Source organism: Alligator mississippiensis, chromosome 6 (assembly GCF_030867095.1).
Source record: "Alligator mississippiensis isolate rAllMis1 chromosome 6, rAllMis1, whole genome shotgun sequence".
Classification (NCBI taxonomy): domain Eukaryota; kingdom Metazoa; phylum Chordata; order Crocodylia; family Alligatoridae; genus Alligator; species Alligator mississippiensis.
In genome coordinates, this window is record NC_081829.1 from 81,698,302 (window position 1) to 81,717,361 (window position 19,060).

A 19,060-nucleotide genomic window follows, 5' to 3' on the forward strand; every position below is an offset into this window, starting at 1 on the left:
TAGACTTGGCCTCATCCCTTGGCTTCCCTGATAAGTCAGCTAAGTAAGGATATTAGTTCTGATGGTGACTTTTTGTGACAAGACATTTGAGTGTTGGGAACTATTCTCAGATCACTAACACTTAGATCACAAGACCATCGGTGTAAGGTACGTAATTGATAAACCATGTTTAGGTCAGCTGGAGACCTAGAGGTGAAGGGTACCTTATTTTCTAATGAGTTACTTTACAGATTGCTGTGTAGTTGAGAGATGTATATCAACACGGATCTTTGAATAAAAGTTCTTGATATTTTTTAAGGTACCCAGGACACCTCAGAGCAGGGGTGCTCAATCCAGAGCCCACAGGCCAGATTCATGCCCCAGCATTTCATCTAGCCCATAGGGCTGCTCCCAGGTGTATGGGGAGCTTCATGGGCCAAGGCCCAATCCCAGCACAGGGCTGGGCAGAGGTAGTACAGGGCTATGGAGCCCTATCCCCACATGCAGGACTGGGTGGAGGTGGTGCAAGGCCCTGGGGTACTGATCCCTATGCACATAGCCTGGCAGAGGTAGTGCAGACCCCGGAGCCTGATCCCTGCACGCTGGCCCAGGTGAAGGTGGCATAGGGCCCTAGAGTCTGGTTCTTGCACATGGGGCCAGTGTGAGGCCAGATGGAAGCAACTTGGGGTCCCACAGCCTTATTCTGGCATATGGGGCTGGGTGGAAGCAGCGTGGACCCCTAGTGCCCTGATCCTGGCACATGGAGCCCAGCAGAAGTGGCACGGGATCCTGAGCCCCAACCTGCCTGGGGCTGGGCATGGGCAGCTTAGTCTGGATCCGGGCATTCAGGCCTGATTCTAGGGCATGGGGTCTGATCCAGCTTGCAGACTGGCCCTGTGCCACTCATTTGGTCCATTTTGCCAAAAGCTTGAGCACCCCTGCCTTAGAACAGTGATGCCCAACCTTTTTGCCTCGGAGACCAGATAGGCAGTGCCAGGTCCCTCCGTGGGCTGGATCCAGCTGATGGGCCTGATCTGACTGTGGCGGCTGGCACAGCCCAACCTTGATCTGTCTACTGGGAGGGTGGAGCAGCCCTGATCCTATTTAGCTTGGAGGGGTGTGGTAAGCAGGGCGGAGTGGCCCTGACCTGGACGCGCTGTGGTGAGGCAGTCCCAATCCAGATGTGCATGGACGTGGGGGAGTTGGCCCTGATTCCACTGTGTGGCAATGGCCCAGGCAAGGCTGGGGCTGGCTGCAGGGAGTTTCCATGGCTCCCCACTGCTACTCTTTCCAACTGATGGGGGGTGCCTAGGGGCCAGATGTCATGGCTCTGCAGGCAGAAGGTTGAGTGAGCCAGCCCTGGCTGAGAGAGTTGTTTCTAAGTCATTTCCCCTTCTGTTCATGACTGAATAGTCCATGCTTCCATTTGGCAACTGAATAGCATTCAGCGACAAATACAGCAGTTACTTAAATAGAAAAATAATATTAAAAAAGTGTAATAATTTTACCTGCTTCTAGCAGGTGTAAACAGGGAGAACCAGCTAACTCCATGGACTCTGAGAAAGAACTCCGTATATCACAGAATTCTGTAGACCATGTATCTTGGGAACAATTGGCCTATTGAAAGTTAAGTAACCTGAATAGGTTGGGGGAAAGTTGTTTATTTTTTGCTTGTTTATGGTTTAATAGAGAAGGGCTGAAAAGCTTTTTTTAATTGGAAAAAAAAACACTTTTTTTTTCTTCATAAACATCAGGAGTGTCAAGGTCCTTGGTGATCTCAAAAATGCATACTTGGAGCAACTTTAGCTCTTAATATAAATTTGAAGATGTTGAATCTTTAATGGACATTTCTGCTACCTAATTTAATTAATCTGATATATCAAATGGAGTTGAAATCTTCCTTTGGTGTAATTTACTTTCTTCCTAAATTAAACAACATGCAAGAAATACAGCAGGAATGCAAAAGTATCAGCTCAGGCTTGGTTTGTTCATCAGTCACAGTTTTGCTCCCTCAGAGCCTCCAACCCTTCTTAAATTCTTAGAATGGGGATAATTGAACGCACCTGATCTATCTTCAGTGACTGCAAAATATTTATGCATCTTTATTGGGGTTTAAGAATTTGCTGTCAGGATGACCTAAAAGAATAGCCTTACATCTCAATTTAGAGTCTTAAAATCTGTTATCCTGTTACAAGTACTGTATGCAAAACCCAAGAGTTTTAAATTATATGAATAAAAATCACCTCTCACTTATTTAAAATTTAACTTTCCTGGAATTTTTAATGTCATCATTTTGTTAGTTTTTCAGGGGTCCATGTAGTCATGTATGATGGGCAAAACCTGAATTTTTAATATAAAAATGTAGCAAAAACCTCTCCCAAGCCACTTTTTAGATCTTCTTTATGCATCATAAAGAAGGGGGAAAAGGCAAAACATTGGATTTTCTCTGCAGGTCACTTTAAGTCTTTGCAATGTTTGTATTTTGGAGCACATACAAATGAGGCACTTGCTTGAATTAGCCAAGGATGGAAGATTGGCATCAGTTACTTATTGTTTTAAGGCTTTCAGACAAAGAGTTGGCAGTGGGAAAACTTTTCATTAAAGGTATCCACACACACCATGTTTCCAGCTGTAAATTGAGAGCTACATACTAAACTGGTTCTGTTTGCCATCGATTCATGTTCATATAAACTATTTCTTAATGTTGGACAGAAGTTTGTACGTATATCTCTTGAAAAAATCTATAAGGGGCACAGTATTTGAAGTGTATATATATGGAAACATGCTGAATATTGCTGCAGATTTTATGTGTATTCATACATTTTCACTCTTTCTAGAGTACTTAGTGCTCTTGTATTTTCACTGTTCTTCACTCTTTTATCCTATTCAACAGGCATCCAACTATTCAGAAAACCATTTGTTAGCTGGCCAGTCCCAGGGAATTGCTCCCTGGAGCCATCATAAAGTCTTCACTTCATCTTATACAGATTAATATCCCTAATTTATTGGAGCCCAGGAAGTATTGTAATAAGCTGCTTCTAAAAAAAAAGTTTTTTAAAAGAAACCCAGTTAATAAAATTGCAGTGGTACATTCTATATATGCTTCTCATCATAAGAGTAGAAGTGTAGCAGTGACAGCTGTTTCCAAATTTCTGGTTTGGAAATATTACATTCAGCATAGGCTTGTGTCCCTGCTTGTCTGCACTCATCCCCATCTGTTAGGGTGGCATTGTGCCTACATATTCAACATGATGTGTCAGTTGTGCTAGGGCACATTTGCTAAGAAAAATGGGTTTGGATAGTCTGTAGCCTTAGCTATACAATGTCTGCCTCTTGCATAAGACATCCTTGCTGTGTGCATTTGGCACCTTGGTACATTATATCACGTTACATTTGATCACACCTGTCATTTTATCTGCCAAATACCGGTCTGCATGTGAATAAACAAGACACAAGATTACAGAGATTCACAGTGGTTAAAAAGAGCAGTATTTTTTTCAGCAGGTATACCACCAAAGGAGACTTGCTGGACAAAATAAAGCTAAACATATGTGCACAAAACTAGGGGTCTCCTGGGCCAACTACTTTTTAAGTCACACACTTGCAGCCCCTTTTGAAGACTATAAATTATCTGTCTTCTGGCAGAAATGAAAGCCAAAGGCTGATAGCAGCATGGGCAAACAAGCCTGGGTGAGTAACACAGATGTGCAAGACCAAAATGCAATTTGTCCATTTGCTATATAAAGTGGGCCTCTCGCTGGTGGAAAATTAGGCAAGTTTGTGATATTATATGACTTTTCCCTGTTATTCTTTAATTTTAATAGAAAGGCAAGGATTCTTAGGGCGATATTTTTTATTGGACCAATTGTAGCTTGGATGAAGTTAGACAAGCTTTTGAATGCAAGATCAGAGGAAGCCAGGCACAGGATAGTGAAAAACACCAGAAGAGAAGGGGTGAGAGAAATTCCCAGGTCTAGAAGACTCACAATTAGCAGAGAAAAAGCAGCTGTGGGAGCTCCAGGCCTAGCAAAAGGGAAGAGAGGGTCACTCTCAACTTCCCTTTGTGGAAAGAATTTAGGAGTTGGGTAAGATATAATGTGCCATAAAACCACAATCTTTGGTTCTTAGTGTTCAGCCAACTTATGAAAAGTTGTTCCCAGGTTAGCCTTTTAAAGGTGTGAAGTAGATTTCTCTTGAGCACAAGGATAGTGAGATCAGAGAGACAGTGGTTGTCATGTAAGAAATGTGCTCCTAATGGGGTGTGTGCACCTGTTCTTTATTTTTTTTTCTGTGAGACTTCATTCTGGTGTGTAGTTGCTGTTTAGTTTCACCCACATATTTGCCATGAGAATAATTAGTACATTGCATCAGGTATATTATATTTTTTAATGAGTGTTTTGGATAGTAGTGACCGTGGAGATGTGCTGACAGGTTAATTTTAATACATATTTTGTTTACAAAAATTAATCGGTGAAATTCATTTGGTGGTTGAAGTTTATATGAAGCCAGGGGTATGTGGCCCTAGTTTGGCTTGTTTGTTTTTCTTCAGTAGAATGATTGTTTTGTGATATACAGGTTAGGAGAATTTCAGTTTTCCTAGATTTACATTTTGATGACATATCATAATTAAATATTACACGTGTAAAACAGCATCATTTTATCTCTTTCAAAGATATATTTATGTAAGATATGTAAAGTATGTAATTAGTCTTGGAAGAGTTTGTAAGTATGTGTTGTGGGCCAGAGTTAAGGTTATTGGTGAAATGCGTAAGGTGAATGATTTTGTAATGTTTTTATTAATAGAATGTACCTTTTATAAGAGTAGTACTGTACAAGTCTATAGTACTACTGTACTGCCTTAGCTAGTAATCTCGCTTCTTTTTAATGCTTCTGGCTTCTTTGTATTGTTCTTTCTATATATAATTTGTACAATACATGTTGTCACTGGTACAACTCTTAAGACTAAATTAAAGGTTTTTGTGTGGTCCTTTCCCACTTTTTAAAAAAGAAACAGAAAATTACATTTCATCAATATTCATGGATACAGATAGACACACACATGTACTTCAGCATGTGCCACGGATAAAGTCGGCCAAAGTTGAGACCCATTTTGTTGGTAAACAGAGCAGAGTTGTTTGCCAGTGTATTTTAATTTGTAAATGTTAATTTATAAATGTATACGTGTTAATTTGTAAATATATAAAGTTTTAAAATGCATAACTGCATAAAATTCACATGGTGACATAAGTATCCAATCAGTCACAGAACATATTCGGACATCTCGTGGGAGGATCGCTCAGCAAAATCTGAGCGGTCGCAAAGCTTCCTCTCGTGTGTGGATGACCTCTACCTGACTCAAGAAGTCTATGGGCCAACGAGAGGCAAAGCGCTGCTCGACCTGGTGCTGGCTACTGGGGATGACCTAGTCGGCGACCTAGTGATCAATGGAAAGCTGGGTGACAGCGACCACGAGCTGATCACCTTCACCATCCGCCGAAAAGCTGGCAAGTCAGTCAGCAACACGGAAGTCCTTGACTTCAGGAAAGCCGACTTTGACAAGCTCAGGAGGCTTGTCAGTGAGGCCCTAAGGGACCATGACCACGGGGAGAGGGGAGTTCAAGAAGAGTGGTTGCTCCTCAAGGGAGCGATCCTCAATGCACAAACTAAGTCTATTCCATCTCGGAGGAAAGGCAGCAAGAGGGCACAGCAGCCCCCCTGGCTCTCCAGGGACCTAGCAGACCTCCTGAGGCTAAAAAGAAAGGCCTACAAAGGATGGAGAATGGGAGTCACCTCCAAGCAGGATTATTCTGCACTGGTCTGGTCCTGTAGGGAGCAGACCAGGAAAGCCAAGGCTGCAACTGAACTCCAACTAGCTTTGAGCATCAAGGACAATAAAAAGTCCTTTTTCAGATATGTGGGGAGCCGGAGGAAAAGCAGGGGCAATGTTGGACCCCTGCTGAACTAGATGGGGCAACTGACAACTGACGCCCAGGAAAAAGCCAACCTATTAAATGGGTACTTTGCGTCGGTCTTTCATCAGTCCCATGGGACGCCCATGCCCGCTATGGGACAAGGAAGTCCGGGTGAGGGTGATCCCCTGCCCTCCATTGATGCTGACTTCGTGAAGGAACATCTTGAGAAGCTGGATACTTTCAAGTCAGCCGGCCCTGACAATCTTCACCCCAGGGTACTCAAGGAGCTGGCGAGCATCATAGCCCAGCCTCTAGCGCGGATCTTTGAAAACTCTTGGCGCTCTGGTGTAGTGCCCGAAGACTGGAAGAAGGCCAACATGGTGCCTATCTTCAAGAAAGGGAGGAAAGTGAATCCGGCTAACTATAGGCCCATTAGCCTGACTTCTATCCCGGGGAAGAGCTTAGAAAAGTTTATCAAAGAGGCCATCCTTAATGGACTGGCCGACGCCAACTTCTTAAGGGATAGCCAGCACGGGTTTGTCACGGGTAGGTCTTGCTTGACCAATCTCATTTCCTTCTACGACCAGGTGACCTATCACCTGGACAAGGGAGAAGAGATTGATGTCATATATCTTGACTTCAAAAAAGCCTTTGACCTGGTTTCCCATAATCACCTCTTAGAGAAACTGGCCAATTGTCGCCTTGGGTCCTCCACGATCCACTGGCTGGAAAACTGGCTCCGGGGTCGGACCCAGAGGGTAGTAATTGATGGAAGTCACTCATCATGGTGTCCTGTGACCAGTGGTGTCCCCCAAGGCTCTGTCCTTGGACCCATACTGTTCAACATCTTCATTAATGATGTGGACACTGAAGTCAGAAGCGGACTGGCCAAGTTCGCTGATGACACCAAACTTTGGGGAAAAGCATCCACACCAGAAGACAGGCGGGTGATCCAGGCTGACCTGGACAGGCTCAGCAAGTGGGCGGATGAGAATCTGATGGTGTTCAACGCCGATAAATGCAAGGTTCTCCACCTTGGGAAGAAAAACCCGCAGCATCCTTATCGGCTCGGCAGTGCTATGTTGGCCAACACTATGCAAGAAAGAGACTTGGGGGTCATCATTGACCACAAGATGAACATGAGCCTGCAGTGTGATGCTGCGGCTAGTAAAGCGACCAGAACACTGGCTTGCATCCATAGATGCTTCTGAAGCAAATCCCGGGATGTCATTCTCCCCTTGTACTCGGCCTTAGTTAGGCCGCAGCTGGAGTACTGCATCCAGTTTTGGGCTCCACAATTCAAAAAGGATGTGGAGAAGCTAGAGAGAGTCCAGAAAAGAGCCATGCGCATGATCAGAGGTCAGGGAAGCAGACCCTACGATGACAGGCTGAGAGCCCTGGGGCTCTTTAGCCTGGAAAAGCGCAGGCTCAGGGGTGATCTGATGGCCACCTACAAGTTTATCAGGGGTGACCATCAGTATCTGGGGGAACGTTTGTTCACCAGAGTGCCCCAAGGGATGATGACTAGGTCGAATGGTCATAAACTACTACAAGACCGTTTCAGGCTGGACATAAGGAAGAATTTCCTTACTGTCCGAGCCCCCAAGGTCTGGAACAGCCTGCCACCGGAGGTGGTTCAAGCACCCACATTGAACACCTTCAAGAGCAAACTGGATGCTCATCTTGCTGGGATCCTATGAACCCAGCTGACTTCCTGCCCTTTGGGCAGGGGGCTGGACTCGATGATCTTCCACGGTCCCTTCCAGCCCTAATGTCTATGAAATATTGTTAATTTTAGTTTAAAAAGCAGAAGTCTGGTATCTATATAGTGTACAGCGTTGTGGCACCTAGATGAACTTTAGAGTTGGTAGAGTCTCTGTTTCAGTGTTAGGAGTGGCTGAAAAGTTGTGAGAACATTTACTAACTTTTCAAGGAAAAAAAACACCTTTTTCTTTTTCAATAATCTCCAAATTATTTCTGGATCTTTTAGACTAATCAAAAATGTTCATAGACACATCTTCCAAGTGAAAGTCAGAACTTCTATTGCTAAAGTGAAAACTAAAAAATGACAGCACTCAGCATTAGAGGCTGTGTTTGAAAACTTGGATCTTAAATATCTTTGCCTTTAGCTTCCATATCTATAAAATGAGGATAATAACATATACTTTGCATGGGTGTTTAGAATGCTAATTCATATTGGTGAAATTCATAAACAATATAAAACTTTGTGTAAATCATTGGTGTTCAGAATTATTTAATTAGAATTAATTAGATTGGAATTTAATATACTAGGGAACTAGCAAATATTCAAGTATATGTTAGCTAATAGATTTCTGTTAGTCTATCATTATATTATTTAGTGTATTAATGTAGCATTTTGGGGAGTATGGTAGAAGACTAGCATTAAATGCCATCATCAATTTTGAGGGCAAGTGGATTTTTTTGTCATAACCACAAAATTCCAAAGCAGAACTCTCCGCAAACTCGTTCCTTTGGGAAAACAATGACAAATATTAGTCACATTGCTTAATGCACTGCTGCAGTGGTTCCCAAACTTTTCGGATGAGCACACCAGTGATCTGTAAAGTCCCTTCCAGCCCCTAACAACTATGAAATGATGAAACCACTGTTTACTCTCAAAATCTCTTATAGACTGCTATGTACACTAATCATTAAACTTTTAATTGAAATGTGCAGGGAGGAGGTTCAATCAACAGACCAGTATAGACAATTTACCATGGCCTCACAGACTACAGTTTTGGAACCACTGTACTTCTTGAAAGTGCTCAGATACTTATGTTGTGCCATAACATAAAAACCTATAGAATATAATAAGAAATTTAGAAGAGGAGACAGGCATTATTTTTATGTATTAATATGGTGCATAGGACATTACTCCTTTAAAAATGTGTTTTCCTTTAAAATACATTCTCCTTCATAGCTTTAAACCTCATTTGTGTCTAAGTTGTGTTATCTAAAACCAACATGTTTTTTGTTGGTCTTATCAGGGTGGATGTTCATTCCCAGAGTGTGCCCATTAGCTGCTTATTCATTGTGTAAGGACTAGCGCATCTGTTAATTATCCAGTTTCTTGTGATGCTGAACTGTTAGAGCTATTGTACAGAGAAAAGTCCTCTAGATCTAATTTAGATATATTTATTTTATTGTACTTCAGTGCTCTGTCACGGTTCTTTGGTAAACAATGAAGGTTCTGTTACTGAAGGACCCCAAAGAGAGAGACTCGGGACCAGATCCATATATTCAGGTAAGTACATTAACCACCCCCCAAAACAATCTGTCTCTTTCCATTGTTTTACAAGGAGACAAATATAATGTTTAGCAATTGAACAATATAAATGTGATTAGTTGTTATTCGTATACGACTAGAGGAAATGTTCATTAAGAAAACAAGTTTTATAGTGTAATTTGTATGGGCACAAGGAGTAGTTTTAGATAAGAATTTTTACAATGAATTCAAAGTTAAAGATTTCAGAATGATCATGATTATTATTACTGAAGTTAGTTTTTAACAATTACCCCATTAATATCAATGTGTTCTTACATAGATCAGAATTATTTTTGCAGTGTTTTGTAAGTGTTACAAAAATTGTCAGTTGGAGTTCAGAGTCTAAGAATGTGTTGTAGGGTCTAAAAAACCCCAGAAGTAGCCTTTCTTCTGCATATCCTATTTGCACAGCTAGTTCCATTGATTTCAAACGTATCTAGACATGATTACAGAACTTTTAGGACTTGAGCACTTGGATGGTATAGAATGATTTTTACCATATCTGTTCAATGGATAAAGAGAGGGCTTCAGTCTCCAGGGCTGCTAATTCAGGTTTTTTCAACAACATTAAATATACCAATTAAAATAAACAACATTCACCTGTAAAAATAAATCAGACTTTCTTCCTTAGACACTTCTGGGTTTTAGTTTAGAAAAATAGTTGCAAATTATTCTACTGCCAAATAGTCTGTTCTTTTAAAAAGAAATACCCACCCACTACTTGCAATGTATTTCAATAACAATATACACTTTTATCTGTAGGAATTAGGATCATATGGATTTGAAGCAACTTTAATTCCTGTTTTGTCTTTTGAATTTGTGTCTCTTCAAAGTTTGTTTGAAAAGGTAAGATTTAAACCTTTTCGGTAGTACCCTTCTCAGCAAATATTGGGCCCATCTGTAATGACCAAATTACAAAGCTTATCTCTGGTTCAGTTAGACTCCCTTGCTGCTACCTGCACTGCTTTGCTCCTCCAGAATTGTAGCTGCCTAAATTGTGACCCTGAAAATGTGGAGGACCTAAACTTTTTAGGTGCTTTATTTCCTGGGTGCCTAGAGTTGTGTCTTTGTGCTTGCTCAGAAATGCCCCAAACCTGAGCAGTTTGGTGCCTAGCTCATGCCTAAGCATGACTGGATCCAGAAACTAGATGTGCCAATGTCTCTGGGCAGTTCCACTTGGTAGGCATTCTCACAGGCCATCTAAAACACAACAGTAATATTGGGCTCCATTGTTATGCAGGTGTAGACACCACTCTAGAGAAGAGGAATCAGTGGCCCACCGCTATACTAGTCTTGTGCTTACAGCACCCTCTAAAGAAGGGGAAGACCAGGTTTCATTCCCTCTTCAGTATGGGGGATTGAAACCCACATATTTCACCTCCCAGTACAGAAAAAAATTAAGATTATTTAAGAAGCCAGGAGGCAAGCACAAGAAGACGCATGACTCTGTAGCCTAATTTTTATGGCACTCTCCAGGAAGTAAGGGAGAGACTTAGACCCTGGTCCAAGGACTATTTTTGTAATGCTCATTTAACAGTAATTGGATAAAATACACACAGGATGCATCAACATGTGCGCTTTACTGTGGAGCTGACTAATTCAATACTCAGTAAAGTGTCACAGTCTCCATGTGCACCGGTATTAGGGCACAGTAAACTAATTAACTCTGCTATAAGAGTTAGGAGTGAATACTGTTGGGGACGGTACTATCTTACAATGGAGTCATTTATGGCACCAGAACGCATGTTTAGATGCTAACCAGGCAAGGGCCAGACTTCTGCCTGCCACCTGGCCACACAGCTCCACATGGTCAGCACCCTCGTGCTCCAGCCAGCCCCTCCAGTGCCACCACCTGAAGCCCAGGGCTAACCCCCTGTGTCCCTTGCCAGCCCAGGCTTGCTCCACCCTGGCTCAGACTGCTGCTGTCCTGGGGACATGTGTAGACAATGCGCCTGGGAGTAGTTTACTCTGGCACAAATTTTCTCTGTAGTCTATTGCCTCATGTTAATTTCACATGTGGGTACACCCACAGAGGCCTTGGAGCACAGGTTGCCTCCTTCCCAGGGAAGCACTATAAAACCAGTGGTTCTCAACCTTTTTTAGGCTCGAGACACCCCTTGGGAAATGTCAGCAAACGTATTCACTCTTTTTTTTAAATATGGAAAAATAATATAGCAATTTTTTATTTGTTAACACTATAGATTATTTGAAATCATTGGGTTTATCTTGCGAATCATGTTTATACACCTAAAAATGCTAACATTGCATGGGATGTAGCAACACCCCAGAAAGGATCTCAAGGCACCCTAGGTGCCACAGAATGTTGTTTGAGAATCAGTGTATTAAATTATGATAGAAAATGGGGAGAGGGAGCAGCAATGGCCACAACACTTTCTTTTCTTCCTATATTTTAAAAGGAAACAGTGAGCCTTTCTCACTTCTTTGGTTAAAAAAAAAAAGAGTGCAGGTGCCTCTCTTAGGAGAGGTTTCTGGCTGCAGATCCAAACTAGAGAAAGGTGCCTCCTTTCAGTGCTGTGTAATGTGTCTAATGTTACTTGTGAATGAAACTAAGATTTGAGATCTGAAGTTCTTTCTTTTATGCCTATAGTCTATATGCTGTAATATTAGGGCTTATATATGTGAATAAGAGCTCATGGAAAAAGAAATAGGCCTTGTTAAAACTAGCATATATGATTTGAATCATCCTATAACTAGTCTTTCCATAGTCCACTTATAGGCTGGTTTAAATCACTGATGCTCAACCTATTTTACAAGCAGGCCAAAGTAATGGCCTGAGGGCTGCACAGAAATAGCATTGCTAGAGCTCTGCATGCACACAGAGCTCTCTGAGCTCACCATTCGTTGGGATGAATTCTGGCTGGAGCCACCATTTTCCCATGGCTCTGGAGTCCAGGACTGAACTGCACCCCTGCTTGTTCCTTCCTTCTCGCTGCAGCTAAATTCAGAGAGCTCACCATGCCTGTGGAGGTCTCTGGTGATGGGCCTTTCGCATGGTCTTTGTGGACCACATCCAGCCCATGGGCCATAGGTTGAGCACCACTGTTTACATCGTATGGAACTAAGGAAAGATCTTGCGAGTTGGAGAAGGGTATTCAAAATAGAAGAGTTATGTTTATTATATAGTTATTTGGGGGGGGAAGGGGAGAAATATTTTTTTCTAAATTGAAAATAGTCATGAAAGACTTTTGGGTTTTTTGAAGTCTTTTGGAGATTTTGTTTAATTTCAAAATTTCAAATGCTTATTTTTTCCAATGTTTCTGATATTTTTTTCTGGCATTGGAGGCAAGAGTTGACTAAGATCTTCCTTTTTATTTGAATTTATAATTTTTCCTTTACTATAGTAACTTTTCATAGCCTCTTTACCTTAGAAAAAATATTGTGGCAAAATAAAATGCTGAAAAGTGAAAGAAAAAACCGATCTGAACATAATTTGATTGTTTGCTATTTCATAGCAAAAAAGAAAGGCAAAGAGGAAAACCAAAATTAAAAAAATTAAAAGTAGAAAAAATGTTCTATTTTGAGCTCTGCAAAATGGAAACAACTTCAAAATTGTAATGATTTTTTTCTTTTCAATACCTGTTCCAGTGTCCATTCAGAAATATTTTAAAGGTCTGTTGCCAAGCACCTGTGCCCCTTCCATGGATATTAAAGTAAACAAAATACCAGCCTTTTAATTTAAAAGGCTTACAAATGGAAATTCCACCTTGTAACAGGACCCTGCACACCCAATAATTTGTCAGTCATAATGCTTTAAAAAGTAAATGGATCAATCTTACATAGTATTCCCTGAAGTTGGCTAAATTCTGGCTGTTGCGAGCTGCTGGTGGGGACGTTTCCTGAAGTGAAAACCTTGACTGAGAATGAATGAAAAATAAAATGGAATAAAACCCCCAACAAAAAAAATGTTGGCATGAGTTTGAAAGTAAGCACTGTTCTTCCCATAGAAAAATACTTTTTTTTTTTTTTTTAGAATAGATTTAATGTAATGATTATATCATACAGAAGCAATCCACTGTTCTGTATACTATTTCATATTTCTCAAACCTGATGCTGAGTTTAGGCTTCTACACAGAGTTTACATCTATAATGCATAAAGCTACTGTAGAGTGAGTAGTTTCAACCTAGAAAAAACATATGGAACAAATGTATTGCTCCTGCATACCTTATGTTCCTATAACTTAATGAATGCATTCAATGCAGAATGTTTTTCCAGAGTAGAACAACTCTTTCAGTGTGCCTTGAGATATCATGGCCTGACTTAGAGATGTCTTTTCAAAATTTGAACTCCTTGACAATGCCTGTCACTTAGTCAAAAAGGGCTTTAAAGGCTGGGTTATACAAAGACAAACAATGAAAAAGAGAATCATGATAAATGTTATGGGTATTTAGCCATGTGTAGAGGGGATTTCTGTTTTCTCCCTCTCTATCCCAGGCTAGTAACCAAGATTTTTCATTTAAAATTGTTTAAAAATTTGGGAAACCAGGTGCTGAGCCTTATCCCCAGCTTCATGAGAATTTTTCAGCTCCAGGCAAGAGATGGTACTGTCATTTAATGAATGTGTTAAATCTGCAGCACCTCTGCTTCCAAAATGCTTGTCATGCATGCATAGTGTGTTCCCTAAATGCTTCTGGATGGCACTGTGGGGTGGGAGGCTCATTAACAGAAGCTCTCCACTCACGTATTGTGCCATTTTCTGCAGCTGCAGAATGAGAGGTTTTTTTGTGTTGTTTTTTTTTAGAAAAGCTACTCTGATCCAAACAAATTAGCAGAGAACAAGCTGGCCAGGTATGAATCGGCTTATATCCATTGCCAGGGTTATGAGGCAGAAGTGCTAATAGCTATTTTCTATTTGCTGCAGCTCCACTGTGGTGCTTTCTTTTCAGCATTGGTGAATTAAATACATTTTGGGTAGGTCCATAAAAACTTTCAACATCTAAGTTGAAATCCTGGCTTCACTGAAATCAACAAGAGTTTTACCATGGACTTCTGTGGGGTCCTGTGGGAAAAGACCCTAAATTATCTATGACCTATGGAAATCTTGAGGTCCTAATTTTTATTTTAATGTTTACTAATCAATCATGTAACAGAGATGATAAAAAATAATATTACACCATTTTTTCTCACACAGTTTCCTATATTCCATGTAGGAATCTTGTCCTGTATTAGGTTCCCAGTAGGGCTATGCGCATAATTTTTAAGCGTTATCTTCAAAATATCCATTATCTTGTATGCATTTGTATATCTTGAGTGTTTTGAATTCTTTAAAATAGATTTTCAGAATTGCCCAGCTCCCATCCAGGCACCTAAATGAAGCAGCTGAATTTCCAAGTGCTTTGCATGTTTCCACCTCCACAGCAGCCTGAAATTGGCAGGGTTTAATTGTGGCTTAAAGTCTAACCTGCCACAGTACGCAGCTTAAAACTGCATACATGGTACCTTGTTGTCACTTTAAAATATTAATGACCATTTTATTTACACTTTTTAAAATAAATAGTCCTTTGGTGTCCTGATTCTTACAAATCTCCAATGACACCTGAATATTTTAGGATACTGAGTTTAAACCACTGGTTCTCAACCAGAGCACCATGAGACCTTTTCCAGAGTGCCATGGTACTGGTGCCTCCAGGTGGAACTCTCATGCACCTGTTCCCAGGAGGCTTGGCAGGGTCAGAACAAGCAGTGGGCAGGGGTGGGAGGTGCAGATATACCTAATGCAGGAAGGAGGACCCCTTCCTGGTACAGCCCCGGAAATAGAGGTGCGCAAAGCAGTTTTGCCTGGCTGTGCTAGTGCTGCCCTTCAAAGGAGAGGGCACTGGCACGTACTTTATCTGTTAATCCAATGCAAGCAGATTTGACCCCTCCTGGAATAGCCTCCCCCTGGGTCCACCTCCTGGAAAAGTGCCACTACATTTAGAAAAGTTACGGAAGGATGTCTTCAGCTTGAAAAGTCTGAGAAACTAAGTAACCAAGCAGGGCCCCTGATCAATTAGGATCCTGCAAAGGAACTACTTGTTTATTACTTTGACTGTGGGGCAGGCAGTAACTAAACAGAACTGCTTGTTTTGGGGAATGTGGCAGAGCTGACCCATTAGTGCTCTCTGAGTTACTCAGAGGCAAAGCTTCACCTGCATGACATTTAAATACCCCATATACTTCTCTACCTCAGATTCAAGCCAGCTCAGTGCCAAGAATTTATATCTGTTCTAAATTCAGATTTGCAGAATTAACATAGTCTTCTCTAAAAGTGTTCAAAATAGCTTAGAATTCAGTGTTGTGGTATATCTTTCTTACTAATGTCCCTGTTACTTGTATTACATAATTAAAATATTTGCTACTTTTAAAACTAAAAGTTCACAAAATATTTTTTCAAGCTTCTTATAACTCATCTAAATATATCTCTGAATTGTTTGTAACTAGCTCTCTCATCCAGAATGCTATGGAGGTCTAATTTTTACCAGTCCAAGAGCAGTAGAAGCTGTCAAGTTATGTTTAAAAGAGAACAGTAAAAATGAAGGTAAGTGTACATTTATACAGTTGGTCTCTGTTTAAATTAAAATCTGTAAGTTTTACAGGGGTTTTGGGGGCTTAAAGGGGCTTTGGGAGGCATTAGGAACAAGGATAACTAGGCACTTCACATTTCTTTTTTTTTTTTTTTTTTAATATTTAGACCCAAGGCATACAATACATTCAATCATTTTATATTTTGAGGAGCTCCAACCTATTGGGGCTGTGTGTTTACAGAATCAAGACCTTAGGGCGTTTATACATGTGCTCTCAGAGAGTGTGTGTGTAGGGGGGGAGGGGGGGACTTTAATTAGAGTGGCTCTGAGAGCTGCTCTAATAAACGAGATGTTCCAGGCATTTTAATCAACATCCCTTTGCTGAAAAATGGTGCTGGGGGCGCTTAACTAAAGCTTGTCGAACAAGCTTTAGTTAAAGCACCCACACTGGAGTCTGCTGGAGCATGATAATTACCACACTCCAGCAGACTCAGTTAATCGGATCTGCTCTGATGCGCTGTAATTGCAGTGTATTGCAGCAACCTCACTACACATGTATAGGCGCCCTAAGGGGATTTTAAACTCTTTAGAGCTGGGATCATTTCTTTCTCTGTGTTTGTTATTGTTGGACCTCGGTCCTAATGTGAGTGTGTTAGTACTGATAGAACATAGATTCATAGATGTTAGGGTCGGAAAGGACCTCAATAGATCATCGAGTCCGACCCCCTGCATAGGCAGGAAAGAGTGCTGGGTTTAGATGACCCCAGCTAGATGCCTATCTAACCTCCTCTTGAAGACCCCCAGGGTAAGGGAGAGCACCACCTCCCTTGGGAGCCCATTCCAGACCTTGGCCACTCTAACTGTGAAGAAGTTCTTCCTAATGTCCAGTCTAAATCTGCTCTCTGCTAGCTTATGGCCATTATTTCTTGTAACCCCCAGGGGCGCCTTGGTGAGTAAAGCCTCACCAATTCCCTTCTGTGCCCCCATGATGAACTTATAGGCAGCCACAAGGTTGCCTCTCAACCTTCTCTTGCAGAGGCTGAAGAGGTCCAGGTGACTTAGTCTCTCCTCATAGGGCTTGGCCTGCAAGCCCTTAACCATACGTGTAGCCCTTCTCTGGACCCTCTCCAGGTTATCCACATCCCTCTTGAAGTGTGGCACCCAAAATTGCACGCAGTATTCCATCTGCGATCTGACCAGTGCCCGATAGAGGGGAATTATCACCTCCTTGGTTCTGTTCGTCATGCATCTGCTGATGCACGATAAAGTGCCATTAGCTTTTCTGATGACTTCATCACACTGACGACTCATGTTCATCTTGGAGTCCACTAGGACTCAAAGATCCCTTTCCACTTCCGTGCCTCCAAGCAGGTCATTTCCTAGGCAGTAGATATGCTGGACATTTTTCCTCCGTAGGTGCAGCACTTTGCATTTCTCCTTGTTGAATTGCATTCTGTTGTTTTCTGCCCATATGTCCAACCTGTCCAGGTCTGCTTGTAGTTGTTCCCTGCCCTCCGGTGTGTCCACTTCTCCGCACAGTTTTGTGTCATCCGCAGACTTGGACAGAGTACACTTCACTCCCTTGTCCAAGTCGCTGATGAAGACATTGAAGAGTATCAGTCCAAGGACCGAGCCCTGCGGGACCCCATGGCCCATACCCTTCCAGGTCAATACCGACCCATCCACTACGACTCTCTAGGTACGACCCTTTAGCCAATTCGCCACCCACCGGACTGTGCAGTCATCCAAGTCACAGCCTCTTAACTTGTTCACCAGTATGGGATGGGATACCGTATCGAAGGCCTTCCTGAAGTCTAAGTAAATGATGTCCACCCTTACTCCTGCGTCCAGGCATTTTGTAACCTGGTCATAAAAAGAGACTAGATTAGTCAGGCATGATCTACTTGTTACAAACCCGTGCTGGTTTCCTCTCAGCATAATTTTTCCTGCCGGGCTCTCGCAAATGTGAACCTTGATAATTTTTTCAAAGACTTTGCCAAGGATGGAGGTGAGACTGACTGGCCTATAGTTGCCTGGGTTCTCCTCCCTTTAAAGCATTAAACATGCTTTAAATAATAATGTATTGCCCTCCTCCATCATGTCCCATGTCTTATTCAGACTTGTTTCAAAATTAATCGATCCTAATCTTTTCAATAACTCCTCAGATAGACACCTTTCCATTTTTCTTTTTCTATTTCTATTATATCACTTCTTAAAAAAATGAATACCAGAAATGAACAGAAGATCTTAGGTGATGCTGTTTCATTTTTAAGGCATAATAATAAGGTATCTATCAGATCTATCTCTGTCCTGTGGTTATTGCAGAAATTGGGATGAGACAGCTGGATCCAAACACCATTGTTCAATGTGAAGAAATAATTAACATTTTTAGAAGGAAATGTGATTTCCTAATCATTGTATTTGATCCCGTTTTCTCTAGTGTAATTATTTTTGTAATCAGCTTTTGTATGCAAAACACAATCAATTCTTACCTTTCTATTATGTTATTTTTTAAATAAAGTAACAGAACAAAGGGCAAAGTCCCGGAGGACTGGAAAAGGGCCAATGTGGTCCCCATCTTCAAGAAGGGGAGGAAGGAGGACCCGGGCAACTATAGGCCAGTCAGTCTCACCTCCATCCTTGGCAAAATCTTTGAAAAAATTATCAAGGCTCACATTTGCGAGAGCCCAGCAGGAAAAATTATGCTGAGGGGAAACCAGCACGGGTTCGTAGCAGGCAGATCGTGCCTGACTAATCTAGTCTCTTTTTATGACCAGGTTACGAAACGCCTGGACATAGGAGGAGGGGTGGATGTTGTATACTTAGACTTCAGGAAGGCCTTCAATACGGTATCCCACCCCATACTGGTGAACAAGTTAAGAGGCTGTGACTTGGATGACTACACAGTCCGGTGGGTGGCGAATTGGCTGGAGGGTTGCATCCAGAGAGTCGTGGTTGATGGGTCAGTTTCAACCTGGAAGGGTGTGGGCAGTGGGGTCCCGCAGGGCTCGGTCCTTGGACCGATACTCTTTAATGTCTTCATCAGTGACTTGGACGAGGGAGTCAAGTGTACTCTGTCCAAGTTTGCGGATGACACAAAGCTATGGGGAGAAGTGGACACGCCGGAGGGCAGGGAACAGCTGCAAGCAGACCTGGACAGGTTGGACAAGTGGGCAGAAAACAACAGAATGCAGTTCAACAAGGAAAAATGCAAAGTGCTGCACCTAGGGAGGAAAAATGTCCAGCGCACCTACAGCCTAGGGAATGACCTGCTGGGTGGCACGGAAGTGGAAAGGGATCTTGGAGTCCTAGTGGACTCCAAGATGAACATGAGTCGGCAGTGTGACGAAGCTATCAGAAA

The 19,060-nt window shown here is 41.9% G+C and overlaps 1 protein-coding gene across 4 annotated transcripts in view; it reads left to right on the forward strand.

Moving 5' to 3' along the window:
• Positions 1 to 19,060, forward strand: part of UROS (uroporphyrinogen III synthase) — a 45,538-nt gene that overhangs the window by 1,773 nt on the left and 24,705 nt on the right. For all 4 annotated transcript variants that reach the window (XM_019482858.2, XM_014611379.3, XM_014611376.3 and 1 more), the window contains exons 2-4: positions 9,067 to 9,156; positions 9,940 to 10,023; positions 15,617 to 15,713. In XM_019482858.2, coding sequence (XP_019338403.1) covers positions 9,094 to 9,156; positions 9,940 to 10,023; positions 15,617 to 15,713 — 244 coding nt within the window. In that variant the 5' untranslated portion in view covers positions 9,067 to 9,093. The remainder of the gene's footprint in view (positions 1 to 9,066; positions 9,157 to 9,939; positions 10,024 to 15,616; positions 15,714 to 19,060) is intronic.